This window comes from Apis mellifera, linkage group LG2 (assembly GCF_003254395.2).
Source record: "Apis mellifera strain DH4 linkage group LG2, Amel_HAv3.1, whole genome shotgun sequence".
NCBI classification, from domain to species: domain Eukaryota; kingdom Metazoa; phylum Arthropoda; class Insecta; order Hymenoptera; family Apidae; genus Apis; species Apis mellifera.
In genome coordinates, this window is record NC_037639.1 from 6,260,692 (window position 1) to 6,275,278 (window position 14,587).

The 14,587-nt window shown below is 21.7% G+C and overlaps 3 protein-coding genes across 5 annotated transcripts; 1 reads left to right on the top strand and 2 right to left on the bottom strand.

Moving 5' to 3' along the window:
• Window positions 1-538: 538 nt before the first annotated feature.
• Window positions 539-3,985, bottom strand: LOC552346 (coatomer subunit delta). The gene is made up of 8 exons (XM_624722.6): window positions 3,711-3,985; window positions 3,497-3,536; window positions 2,839-3,062; window positions 2,325-2,713; window positions 2,076-2,246; window positions 1,689-2,002; window positions 1,260-1,576; window positions 539-1,156 (listed from the first exon to the last, which is right to left on the bottom strand). The coding sequence occupies exons 1-8, from the start codon at window positions 3,711-3,713 to the stop codon at window positions 1,067-1,069; spliced, it is 1,548 nt and encodes a 515-aa protein (XP_624725.1). The 5' UTR covers window positions 3,714-3,985; the 3' UTR covers window positions 539-1,066.
• A 596-nt stretch (window positions 3,986-4,581) lies between these two features.
• LOC724424 (sprT-like domain-containing protein Spartan) lies at window positions 4,582-7,289 on the top strand. Of its 2 annotated transcripts, none has more exons than XM_026446502.1 (5): window positions 4,582-4,854; window positions 5,094-5,121; window positions 5,233-5,341; window positions 5,459-5,578; window positions 5,661-7,289. In XM_026446502.1, the coding sequence occupies exons 2-5, from the start codon at window positions 5,114-5,116 to the stop codon at window positions 7,098-7,100; spliced, it is 1,677 nt and encodes a 558-aa protein (XP_026302287.1). In that variant the 5' UTR covers window positions 4,582-4,854; window positions 5,094-5,113; the 3' UTR covers window positions 7,101-7,289. The 2 variants fall into 2 exon arrangements, with proteins under 2 accessions (XP_026302287.1, XP_006561175.2); XM_006561112.3 differs by having other exon boundaries at window positions 4,583-4,854; window positions 4,961-5,121.
• Window positions 7,290-7,671: 382 nt separating this feature from the next.
• Window positions 7,672-14,355, bottom strand: LOC411955. 2 transcript variants are annotated; one of them, XM_006561115.3, is made up of 22 exons: window positions 14,245-14,355; window positions 13,672-13,907; window positions 13,284-13,529; window positions 13,027-13,185; window positions 12,720-12,862; window positions 12,457-12,604; window positions 12,193-12,377; window positions 11,795-12,114; window positions 11,522-11,697; window positions 11,242-11,459; window positions 10,944-11,160; window positions 10,662-10,863; window positions 10,361-10,577; window positions 10,130-10,287; window positions 9,908-10,050; window positions 9,662-9,795; window positions 9,431-9,557; window positions 9,163-9,345; window positions 8,772-9,101; window positions 8,394-8,649; window positions 7,970-8,249; window positions 7,672-7,901 (listed from the first exon to the last, which is right to left on the bottom strand). In XM_006561115.3, exons 1-22 carry the CDS (start codon window positions 14,255-14,257, stop codon window positions 7,730-7,732), a joined length of 4,263 nt encoding a protein of 1,420 aa, XP_006561178.1. In that variant the 5' UTR covers window positions 14,258-14,355; the 3' UTR covers window positions 7,672-7,729. The 2 variants fall into 2 exon arrangements, with proteins under 2 accessions (XP_006561178.1, XP_006561179.1); XM_006561116.3 differs by lacking the exon at window positions 7,672-7,901 and having other exon boundaries at window positions 8,107-8,282.
• Window positions 14,356-14,587: the final 232 nt, after the last annotated feature.

The window sequence follows — 14,587 nt, forward strand, 5'->3', positions numbered from 1 at the left end:
TTTTTAAAAAATGCATTATTAGTGAATGAAATTTATATTTTTAATTTTTATAAACAAAAAATTTTACAGAAAATTTGTCAATTATATTTATACATATTCAATGAGTAAATTAAATGATAAATAAATTTTTGCTTACTTATAAAAAGTGCAAATAAAATTCTTTTAAAACTATTAATATGAGATATTTTGTATATATGTGTACAAATATTTATAATACCTTATATTAATTTCATCCTCTTTTTTATTTCTCAGAAAGATATAATTTTTTATTTATATTTGCAAAAGATATATAATAATTTTGTTCTTAAACATAGAATATATTTTTGCATTTCCAAGAATGAAAAAATATAAACATAATTTTCAAAGGGTATATAATAATATACCTTTAAAAATAAAAAATATTTTTGCATTTTTAAGGATGAAAAAAATATAAACAATAAATGCACCTAATAATACTATTGAAAATAACAGAAACAAATGAATGTAAATATAAGAATGAATTAATATTCTGTTAAAAACTTAGATTATTCCATTATATTGTTGTGTGTGTGTGTGTGTGTGTGTGTGTGTGTGTGAGCGCGTGTGTGAAAAAATATTTCCATATTTTGTAAATAATATATGTATCTAGTTTTAGTAAAAAGTTTTGCAACTACAAAACTCATAAAGAAACAGTTTGAAAAAATTAAAATAAAATTAATGTATATAATTCTTGCATGTTAATAATAGTAAGTGTAATTCATAAAATCTTCGATAATATTTTTTTACCAATTATAAAATATCTGTATACAATTTCCTGTAATAGTTTAATATTAGACATGTACTAAATTGAAACTAATTGTTCAATTAATATGTATATGTATATATACATATGCTTGCATATATATATATGCTTGAAATTCATTCAAGCATCCATTGGTAAAATAATGGTTGTATGAGAATAAAATTATAATCTGAATGATAAATAAGCTGAAAATCTTTATCTTTGAAATTCCAATGGACAGTGCTAGTTTTGTATTTTTGTACATACTTAGCACGAGCAATTATCTTATTATATAATAGATATATTTTATACCACTTCATAATTATCAGTAAAGAAAACTGTCTCCACTGAATATTTAACAGGACTTTCATCTTCTACAAGTAAGACTTCAGTTACCTATAAAAATTATAAATTTGTTTAATTATATACATATATCAATACTGAAACTTATTTCATTTTTTTTTAATTATATAAATAATATGAATAAAAGATAATTTACTTTAATATTGACATATGATGTCTTAGATGAAAATGAAACAAGAAGAGGGAAAAAATCTGCAGGAGTAGAAGAAGGTGCTGAGAATTCCATTGAACCTGACTTCGTTGTTGCATCAACCACTGGTAAAGACCATACAAGTGTATTTCGTCGTGCTTCATGTGTATATTGTCCATCGCATTCGCTTACTATAGGATTACATCCCATAGGTAATGGAATATTTATTTGAACATCATTTAATTCTAGATTAATCTGTTCTAATTCATATTCTATATTCACATCACATCCACCTTCTCCATTTTCAGATGGCCAACAATTAACTATTTTAAATAATAAAAAAATTATCTATTTATTATATATTATATATACATTAAAATTTATTTTAAAAAATTTAACATTGTAATTAATTTGTATTCAGTAAATGATTCCTACTTGAAATAGGTAATGCTGTCTCATCTTGAGCTTGCAATCGCCATTTTAATACTCCAACATCAGTATTTAATGGAAATGGTTTTGTAGGAATTTTTAAGCCTATCTGACCACGTGTTCTGAATAATTCTTTATCCACATTAGGATGTGTTTGTACTTGAACCCCTCTTGTATCTCTGTTTTCTAATTGTACACGAATTCGACCCCATTTTTCATCCGAAATATGTAATGTCACTAAACCATGCAATTCAAAATGTTGTAAACCACCATCTCGACCAATTCTGACATTAAGACGTTCTTCTTGTCGTAAATGAACTCTTAATATAAAAGAAATAATTATAAAATTTATTAAGAATATATATCTACATATAAAATAAATAAATATCTTACGGTTCAGTATTGATTATCTGTGGTGTAAGTGATGTTGGTTTTGCACCAGTTGTAGGTAAGGGAGTTGTTACAACATTTTCTCCTTCTTCTTTTAATTGATCTACAAATGAATCAACATCACGAGATTTTCCTCCCAATTTCATTGCACCTGGTCCAGCATTGACAGGTTTTCTGTATATATACATAATAAAAAATATTTCTATAATATAATTTTTATTAAAATTATTTTCATATTATATTATTTCTTACTGTGTTGGTGTATATGAAGGTCTAACTGGTTCTGGTACAAAATTAATAGTATCTCTTGCATTAAGTGTTGGTGTAAAGTTACCACTGCTTCCATAAGAATTACCAAATCCAGGATTTTTAATACCGCTTTTTTTAACTGCTTCCATTCTTTGTCTTTGCAATTCTTTTGCTTTTTCACGCATTTTATTTCTAGCTTCTCTTTCTTGAGTCATTCTTACAGCTTGATAAACTTTTTCTTCATGTGAATCCATTTCTACAAATGTTCTAATTTGTGCTAAATTAACACTTTCTCTGTATCCTAATGCAACTATTTCATCAAATGCAAATATCAAATTGAATGCATTTTCAGCTATTTCAAGTTCATCCATTGAACTACAATATTCTGGAATCTATAAATTTATTATGTAAACTTATATATTAATCAAATCATTTATTGATATTTATAAATATCAATTAAATGACAAATGAGTAAAAAAATAAAAAAGCAAAGAAAGAATTTTTATTATATACTTACAACTCTTGCAAAAAGCCTCAATGTTTCTAAATCTTCTAATATATTACTGGCTTTTGTTGTAATTAATAACATATATACTTTTTCCAAAGGTTGATAGACATATCTCACAGATTCTGTCTCTACAAATGTATGTTGTTTGCCAGAACTCATTAACTTTGGAAATGCAGCAAGTAAACCTTCTATTCTAGCTTTTGTCATTTCCACAAATTGACGAGAAATAATAGCTAAAATTTATAAATTATTAAATTTTATTTGTTAATCATAATTAACAATAAACAAAATATAAACAAATTAATATGTTAAATGTAAAAATATATATATATAAATCATATGAAAAAATATATATATATTTCAGCAATATTATAAATATTTAAAGTATTTTAAGTAAAATTATTATAAAGAATATTATTTGCAATATATAATATAAAATATCTAGTTTAAGATAGAATTCACAACTAAAAAATGTGAAAAATTAGAAATATGTGAAAGATTTAAAATATAATTAACCGAATATATATATATGTATATTATATTATATTAAGAGAAGAAAATTATAATCATTTGACAATTAAAAAAAATAATTATGTGTAACATCAAGCTATGAACAGACATATACATATATAAACAGATGCGATTAGAAAAAATAAGTTTTACTTACTTTTGCCTGCTTTTGTGCAAACTGCTGCAGCAATAAGTACCTTAAAGAGTAACAAATAATTTAGTAATGTAAGACATTTTAACTTTTTATGTTTTAATATCAATCACGAGAGGTGATTGACATCTGTGATAACTTTTACTATACGATCTTATAATAAATATCTTTTATAATTTAGATATATTGTCAATGACTCAAATCATTAATAAATACTTACCATTTTGCTGAATTATTTTGATACGATATATATTGTACGATTAACCTAATATAATTTTTACATAAGCCAATCTTCCATCCACATCATATATACAAATATGAGATTACAAGCAGAGGGCGTACTATGCTGACGTGTGGCATGACGAAGTGTTATAAACCACGAATTAGAACATTTAAAAGAATGGGATATTTCTGAATATTCTGATATTATGTGTACTTATATGTCATTATATTTGTTTTTTTTTTGATATTACCTTTTTAATAATAAGATTTGTAAAAAATCGTATCTTTTGTCTCATTTCAATACAGACAATCTACAATATATATATATATATATATATGTATGCTATTACAGAGAACAAAAACGAAAGTAAGAAATATAGATGAAAATAAAAAAATAGAATTATCAAAAATTACTAAATACAAATTCACGTTCAATGTTTCTACTGAATCAAATTTCATATTATTCTAATTATATGCAATAATAAATAAAACTATATATAATAAAATTACACACACTACATATATGTATTTAATAAAACTATGATTCTACATATTTATACTATATTTTTTTGAATATTTAAATAATTAAAATAATAATAAAATAATTGTTTAATTGCATATTTACTTATTTTCAATTTCTAATAACAATAACTATTATGTAATTATATTATAAATATATATATTATAATATATCATAATATATTATAAATATTTATACTATTGATATTTATTTTAGAAAGTTTTGAAAAATGCACATTTTAATTCTAAGAAAAATAAATATATAATAATCAAAAAATAAATAAATAAATATAATAATTTTAAACAAATAATTTTATATTAATTGTAATAATTGAATATTTATGAATATTTTATATGTTAAACGTGAAGAAGAAAAAATAACAGAAGGAAATAAAAAAAGTGTCATTGATATTATAGTTAAACGGAAAATTTAATGATATAAATTTAACGAATTTATTAAATACATTTTTATTTGTATCTATGAATTTTTATATTGTTTTTATCAATATTTATAAATTACGATGAAAAAATCACAAAAATCTCGTGATTTTGAATTAGCTTATGAATTACAACAACAAGATTATTGTTTTGGATTAACAGAAAATGCAGTTTTACCAAAAAGTGTAAGTTCTTTTTTGATATTATAGTTTTTTATTATTATTATATATTAGTAATATATATATATATATATTTATTTATTTATTTATATTATTATTTTAAAAAATTTAGAAAGATGAAGAAAATTATAAACCAAGAACTTTAATTGATCAAACTTTAGAATTAATTGATCCAACACCTAATATTCATACATTGTTTATGCAATTTAATGAACGTTTTTTTTGGAATGTTTTACTTTCTGTAGAAGTTAAATGGAGTCCTAGAATGACAAGGTAATTCATTTTATTTAAAAAATTTTAGATTATTTTAGAAAATTTATTAATGATTTATTGTATAAATATATATATATATATATTATATTTATATAAATTTATATATTATAGCTGTGCAGGTATATGCACTTTTCATCCTCGAAATCGACAATGTGTAATTTCACTTAGTGCACCATTATTAAAACTTAGACCCAGGAAAGATCTAGTTGAAACTTTATTGGTAAGATTTCTCTAATAATAATTATTATGTAATAATAATATTATGTTTAAGTATTAACTATTATTAATTATTAATAATTAACTATTATTTTTTATTTGTTTGAAATATATATTATAGCATGAAATGATTCATGGCTATTTGTTTCTTACAAACAATAATCGTGATAGAGATGGACATGGTCCAGAATTTTGCAAACATATGGACAGAATAAATAGAGTAGCTGGAACAAAAATAACTGTAATATATTTTATGATTATCTATAATAAAATAAATATAATAATTTATAATTTTAACATTTTTTTAAATTTTTTATATATAGATATATCACAATTTTCATGATGAAGTTAAATTATATCAACAACATTGGTGGAGATGTAATGGTCCTTGTCAGAAGAGAGCTCCATATTTTGGAACAGTACGGAGAGCTATGAATCGTGCACCAGGTCCAACTGATTTTTGGTGGAAAGAACATCAACAAACTTGTGGCGGTCAATTTATTAAAATTAAAGAACCAGAAAATTTTAAAGCAAAATCTTCAAATAATAAACAAAAGATAAAGTCTAAAAATGATAACTTATCAAATAATATGTTTAATTGGCTTTCAAAAAGTTCTCCATCTAGCTCTCCAAAACCATTATCTACATTCATTCCTAAGAATATTAAGTCAGATATAAATAATCAAAATTATACAAATGGATTTCAAAAACTTGGAAATACTACAAATAATGTTCATGGTTGGGGTATAGGAGGTCCAAATAGTTCAAATAATTCACAAAAACATAATAGTCCTAGTACTAATAAAATTTCTAATACACCTAAATTTTCATCTTCTGGAATGATTGGTGGTTCTAATACAGGACGAAGTAACTTGTTGAATAAATTATATAATATTGATCATAATAAAAATATGAATAAAAATACTGCATTAAAACAAACAATAAATTCACCAATTAATACTATAAGAATTGAAAAATCTATTGCAAATATTCAATCATTAAATGAAATACAAAAACTTGTAAAATGTCCAATATGCAATAATTTTATATTAAATGATAAAATAAATGAACATATAGATTTTTGTCTAATAACAAAAAATAAAAAAAGAGATAAAAATGATAAAAAAATTACAATAAAGAATTATGATAATGATAATTTTACAAAATCTGAAATAAGATCAAATAATTCTCCATTTGCACAAAAAAGAAAAGATAATTCAATTATATTTTCAAATAAACAACCAAAATTAGATGAAATACAAAATTTTAGAAAAACAAATTGTCCTATTTGTAACAAGAGTTTTGATTTTATAAATATAAATGAACATATTGATAAATGTTTAAAAACAGATAAACAAAATGATAATTTAATTACATTAGATGATATTGAAAGTAATAGAAATGTAAATGAAAGTATAATTTCTATTAGTAGTACATCTAGTGATGATTTATCAATTATTGAAAATGTTGATCATAATACAAAATTTAAAGAAAATGTAACTCATATTATGTCACATAATTGTTTAGTTTGTAATGAACTTATTCCTATTGGAATATCTTTAAGTAATCATTTAGAAGATTGTATTGGAAATGTATTTAATGATGATTCATTTTTATCAGTTGATTATGATAATAACGAAGCATCGAATGTAATTTCAGAAATATCAATTGAACAATCTAAGTATCCTTGTCCTGTTTGTATGCAATTAATAATAGAATCTCAAATGAATCAACATTTAGATGTATGTCTTACAATTGCATGAATAAAATAAGTTCTATATTAAGTAATAAAAATAAAATAATAATATATTAAAATATAGTAAAAAATATTGAGTAATTTAAATTTTGTTATATGTATTAATTATATTATAGATATTAAAATTATATTAATTTTCCTTTTATTATATTTATTTTGTACTATTTATTTATTGAATAAATTTTCTATAAAATAATTTTGTTATTATATTTTATTAAATAATAGTGTAATAGAAATAAAAAAATATTTTTGATATATAGATGTAATCTGAACTATTTATTTTAATTTTTAAATTCTTGACACAATAGCTTTATTATTAAATTTGTTACATTCTGAAAAATAAATTGATGATGAAAATATTAATAGATTAATATATAAAAAATATATATTTGTAAATAGCAATATAATTTTTTACAACTTAATTTTAATTTTTTTATAGTTATATTTGTTAGAAATAAAAATTTCTAATAAACATATTTAAAATATTGAGTATTGATATATATATATATATATATATATATATATATATATATACACACACACACATATCAATATATATATATAATACATATATCAACATAAGTTCCTTATATTAAATCCACTTTTTATAAATAAAATATTAGTTTTTTGTATAAATTATAATTTTTCATATAAATTATTAATATCAAGAAAGTCTAATACACATAAGCCACAACTAAATTCTAATAAATATGTTGGAAAAAACAAGAGAATTTGTTCTTGAGTCCAATGCATATATAAATAGAGATTAGGAACTATAATATCAATAGTATTATCATCCAATCTTACTCTGAAACATATATGATTTATAAAATAAATGTTTTTTTATTTAAAAATATTATTAATTTTTTTAATTACCTTTTTGAACCTAATGAGTGAAATATAAAGTTTTGTGGCAATGGAATATACATTGTATTATTATACAATGTTCCTCCAGTTTGATTAGGTATGATTCGTACTGTATCTATTTCATCATATATATTAATATTAATACCATATAAATCATTTCGTGCTGTTAATGCATACTTTGGATTTTCGCTATAACAATGACCAAGCAATAGAACTTCAGGCTTGTCATGAAAAGAATAAGTGACATTGTGAATTGATCTTATATAGTCAGGTGTCACAATACATGTGCCTAAATTTGGAAGTGATTAAGACAGGTAAGGTACTGTAATCAAATAGAATGAATTCTGCAGATACAAATAATGAACTAATTATGAAAAAAAAAAAAAAAAAAAGAAAAGAAAAGAAAAGAAAAAAAAAAGAAAAAATTACTTACCAAAAAAAGTTTTTGAAATAGATAAATCTATATATTTATGAATTCTAGTTCGAGTTAAAAAGTAATCTATAAGATTATAATTGTATTCAATTATTACTTTATCATTATTAAGTGATAATTCACCAGTATCTGATTTTTTTGGAAATATTGCTGTCACATTAAATTTTTTAGAAATAGAATCTGAAGTACTATTTCCTCCTATTAAATCATAAAAAGCTCGAAATTTCCAAGCTAATCTCATTATATTTTCTGGTATCTAATTAAAATTTTAAAATTATATATGTACATATTTTTTTAAATAAATTTATATAATCTTCATTTATATAATTCTTCTTCTTTTATCTACATAAATTATTAGTAATATAATATTAAACTTACATTTTCATATTGTGCAATAATTTGATATTTTCTTAAGGTTGATAATTCTCTTGAAACTTCATAACAAGCATCAGAAAATGGAATAAAACGTTTTCCTTCAGACTGTATTCGACATTCTTCATAAGGCCATTGTGATATTTTAGCATTTTCTAATTGATTTTCACTAATTTCACCAAGTAAATTTAATGTAATTGAAGATCCGCTACATTTACCTTTAGCTGTATCAGAGTATCCCCAAACAGCATTTAATGCAATTTTAGCAGGCTCACTTGGCTTAATACTTAAGAAATCCCATTCCCAAGGTATTTCTTTTTCAACTTCTAAACAAAACTAAACAATAAAGATTATTTTTATTTTTTTTCTTTTAATTATACTATTGTATATAAAATACCTTTAAAATTTTTTGGCCTGGTATAATTTTAGTTGCTTTAATTTTAATCATATCAGATGTCCAACTAGTAATTTCATAAAGTGCAGCTATATTCCATTGTTGTAGAATTTGCAATGATTCTGCATTACGATGTGTTAAAGATAATACATGATGACTTGGATTTTTAATATATTCAAATTTTACCTAATAAATTATATTTTTTCTTTATTATTTTGTTTATAATTAAGAAATATAGCAGCATTAATATACTATATATTAATATACTAACTTGAGTACGTTGTACATCAATTGTATTAATATATGCAGCTATGCCACAACTACCTTTTGGTGGTACATATGTGCAATAATCTAAGAAATGAAGGGCAGTTAAAGCAAATTCCAAAAATGGCCAGATACTAAAACAATCAAAAATCAAAATACAACAAATGATATTTATTATTTAATAATTTTTATAATAAAAAATATAGATTTTTTTTTTAATAATTTTTTTTTAACTTACGGATAATTGGCTCGATGTGAAGAAAACACATCTCGAATTATTTTTTCTCGCGATATTATATTTTCACAATCAAAAAGTTTTATATACATTTGTCCTCCTAATTCTGCTAATTCAACTTGAAATATATCTATTGTCTATAAAATAAATATAATTATTATATCTATAATATTCTATAAATTATATAAATTCTATAAATTATTATAGTTTATAAATTAAAAATAAAATTTTTATTTAATTATTATCTACCTTTGGTTTATATGTTGGTGATTTTGTAACTTTAAATAATTGAGGACAAGTAGGACAAATATGATGTAATTTTGTTTCAATATTCAATCCTTTTATATTAGTTGTTGTTCTAGCATGAGCTGTAATACCCATTTTAAGATGTTCTAAAGAAATAAAAAAATATACTAAATATACTATTTTTAAATAATAATAAGTTCTATTTAAATATTATTAATGCAATACCTCCAGGTGTATTATATGAAATAAATGGACGATTTTCAAATCCAAGAGTAATGTTGATTGGAAGATATCCATGAATAGAGTGTATTCTTTCTGCACTATGCCATGTATCAATGAAAGGATTATAATTTTCTATTATTTCTGATTTATGAATAGATGTTCTAAAAATATTAATCGTATAAACATAAAATATTGTAAAAAAAAAAGATAGAATTATAAATTATTTTATCATACCGTAATATAACATGATTATTACGACCAATTGAAATATGTGTAAAATTGCCTCTCATGGAGAATAATGATGTTGCAATGATTGCAAGTCTAACATTTGCTCCTAGATCTGTAACCTGTACTGATTCTATTGTTAATGGAACATTAATACGTTGTTGATTAACATGAAATTCCATGTTTTGATATATGTTATATATATTATCAGGCAAAGAAGAAAGATCTAAAAGAATTATATATAAAAATATAAAACAATAAATATTCAAATATATTTTAAATTTTGAACAAAAATAATTTATAAACTCACATTTAAATCCTTTAATAATATTAGTTTCATTAAGATGAAGACATAAAACTGTTTTTTCTTGAATACGTGCAATGATTTCTAAATGTACAGATCCACTTTGTTTTTGATCTAATTTAAATTTTTTTAATATATCCTTTACTTGTGTTGGACCATCTGGATGTGTTGATAATGAATGTAAAAGACCTTCAGCTTTAATATATAACTACATGAACATAATATTTAATATATTAAAAAATTAACTTTAAAATAAACTAAATCATTTTAAAATAAATATATACTTACAGATACATGATTAATATTAATTCCACTTCCATAAGTATTTACAGTTACATATAAAACCTCAGGTATATTTGTTAATGGATTAGCAATCACAATACCATGTATCATTGCACCAAATTTTCTATATGTATCTTGATAATCAAATAAATAATTACCAGTAATTAAATATTGATTTTTAGTTGGATGAAGTACTCGTGTAAACTGTGCAGCTATCATGCCTCTGATATTATAAAATTATATGAGAAAAAAATATTTGAAAATTTTACTATAAAAAAAGAATATTATAAATGCTTTTACATACATATGAACATAACAGGGATGAGTAGTATGTTCCATAGATTTTAAAATAGTATAAAAATAATTATATAAATGTTGACTAGGTTCACTTTGCATATACCAATATAATGATATTAATCTGCTTGGTGTAGGACTAGAAACAATAAGTAATGTCAATGCTGCTACCCTCATTTCTAAGTGCTCAGTTCTATTTATTAAAATTGGCCAATAAACAGGATATATCTAGAATATAAAATTTTAAAAATATTAATAACTTTTTCTATTACAATAAAAAAATTACTTACAACATCCGGTCTTAAAGGTGCAGTTGAAAGTGATGCCCATGCAGCAAGAACACGAAAATGACGCGATTCTGCATTGTTACCACTTGCAATAGGTTCTAAAAATTCAACTACTCTTCCTAATTGTATATTTGCTAATCCTTCTAACCAAATCATTTTTTTTTCATATTCCTTTGTCTCTATGAATTATTTATTATTATAAGAACACATAATAATAACAAAAATTTAAAACTTGACGAAAATGCAAAATTTCTTTAATATTTATTATTTACATACCTGTAAATTTATCGAGATATAAACGTACATAATCATCTAGCATTTCATATGGACAATATAATAAACAAGTCTTGTAAATTAATGTACCATATGTAAGAATAGCAGTATTTTGAACTTCAATAGAAATTTTTTCTGGTAAATTTAAAAATATTTGTAAGTTTACTAATAATTGAACATCAGGTTTTCGTATATGAAATGGTAATTGAGTAAGAAGTTGAATTGCAGATATATCCGAAACTTTTTTATCTTGGATTAATTCTAATATAAATAATGCGGCTTCTTTAGTACCAATTTGTGGAAGAGCTTCGAGAAACATATTTCTATAATAACATAAGAAGAAAAATAATGAATATGTTTTATTATATAAATATTTAAAATAATAAAAAATTTGTTAATACCGTATTGTTTCTTCTTTATAGCTTGTTCCTGAAATTTTTGTATATGCATTACGTAAATCAACAATATCTAACATTCCAAGGTAATAAAGTAATACAGTAATTGTGGTGTTATGTAAATTATCAGTTTCTGTATCTAATCCAGGATTTTCAAGTTTTTGACTTAATCGATCTAATAAACTTCCTATCTGTAATATACAAATATTATTAAAAATCCGTTATATTATTAAATATTTCATATAGAAATTTAAAAAATTAATAACTTACAGATTTAAAAACAGTATTCTTATCAAGAGTACCTCTGCCTTGGGTGAGATCAACTTCTGGAAGTTCATGTTGTAGAACTTTGAAATATAAATTTTCAGTAAATATTTTATTTACTGTATTTTTTACCATAATTAATTTAAAAATTTGTCTATACATTAAAAAATAAATATATAAAAATAATATATATTTTAATAATGCAAAGTTATTTTTATTAAGAAAAATTTTTTCTAAAAAGTAAAAAAATTTTTATTTTTTAAATATACCTTGTAAAATGAAAATGAGCTTCTCCAAAACTTTGAAAAGGTTGGACATAAATACCTCCAGAGGCATTAACAAATAAAATATCATTTAAGGATTCATTTACCTTAATTTTATATAATCTTTCACTGGACTTTAGAATTGGATTCTAAGCATATATGAATTTTCTCATATTAAGTTTATTATATTATATAAATTAACAAAATAAATTAGAATACATATAATATTTTCTAATTTTAAACAATTTAATATTATTAATATTATTCTTATAAATATAATATATTAGAAATATATTTTATAAAGAATACATACTTGATCACCATTAGGACATAACATATTAGGAACATTTGACCAAGTATAATGAGGATGTCCAATGCAAGTTCGTGGATCAAAAAATTTTCTTATTAACCATTCATTTTTTTGTTCAGGATTGACAACATATTCAATATTACATTGTCCATAATGATTTCTCTATAATATAATTAATAATAATATTAATAATAAAAGTAAAATTTTATTTTTAATATTAATTTTAAAAAACTTTATAAAAATTTTTAGATATGATTTACTTCAGTTGAATGAAAAGCTGCTTCTTTTTGTAAATTGGATAGATCTAATTGTAAAATTCCTGCAATACTTCTTTTTATGTTTACAGACCATGGTGATATTGCTTCTGTAGTAAAATTTTCAATAAGACCATTTTTGTATATGATTTGAAAAGGTTTTAGCAAATCAGCCACATCTTTAGGAATATCTTGAATTTCTCCTTGTTCTTGCATTTTACCATTCCATATAGTCATTTTCAATGATTCAAACTAAATATATGGATATAAGTTATATGGATATATTAAGTTATGATCACTTTAATAAAATTATTTATCAATTTCATATTATATTTTTAAAAATGTTTTTTTTTATATGATTTATTTTAGATTGTGTGTCAATTGTAAAATGTACCTGCATTGTTGCAATATTTTCTTCTGCTTGAATTTTAAGTGTTCCATTAAAACCCCATGAGGATGATGCACCAGATGGTAACAAAACACCAGAACTTGAAAGAGCATTATATGAATATATATATTCTTTTCCTGATTGAAATATGCTATTTGTAACATGATTATTATAAAGTAAGAAAAATAGAAATATGATTTCCTTTGGTTTATACATTACTATTTGTAATACATGATTAAAATCTGTAAATAAATTTTTTAAATTAATATATAAAGAGAATATCTTTATTTTATTATATAATTTAATTTCATTATTTTAAATTTAATCATATTAAATTATTTTATTTTATTATTTTAAATAGCATAATATTTAAATAAATATAATTTAATAAGCTATGTTAAATTAAGCTCATTCATATTATGTAAAAAAATTGTACAAATTAAATTATTTTAATATATTTATAATTTAATATTTATAATTAAAATTATTTATAATACAATAATAATAAATATTTCATGATATTTAATTAATTTAATTAATAATTCTAATTAAGTGTAAGTAAAAATGTTTATTTTATACCTGTGAATCTCATGGTGTGCAATAATAGCTTAACAAAAGTAAACTGAGTTCATAGAAGTCAAGAGATGACCTTTGCTGTCTATCTCTGTGACCCATGAACACGTCTTTACTATCTGTGTGAGTAAAACTTATCTCCTGTCTAAATTATCTTCAATCATATAAATTAGCCTAATACATTTTCTCTGTATATTTTTATATATAAATTTTAATATATAAATCACATAACATAATTTTCTTTAATTATATAAATAATCACATATAATATATATATTTAATTTTAATAATGATTTAATTAATAACTTAAAATATAATAATATTTAAACTTCAAATTAATTATATATAT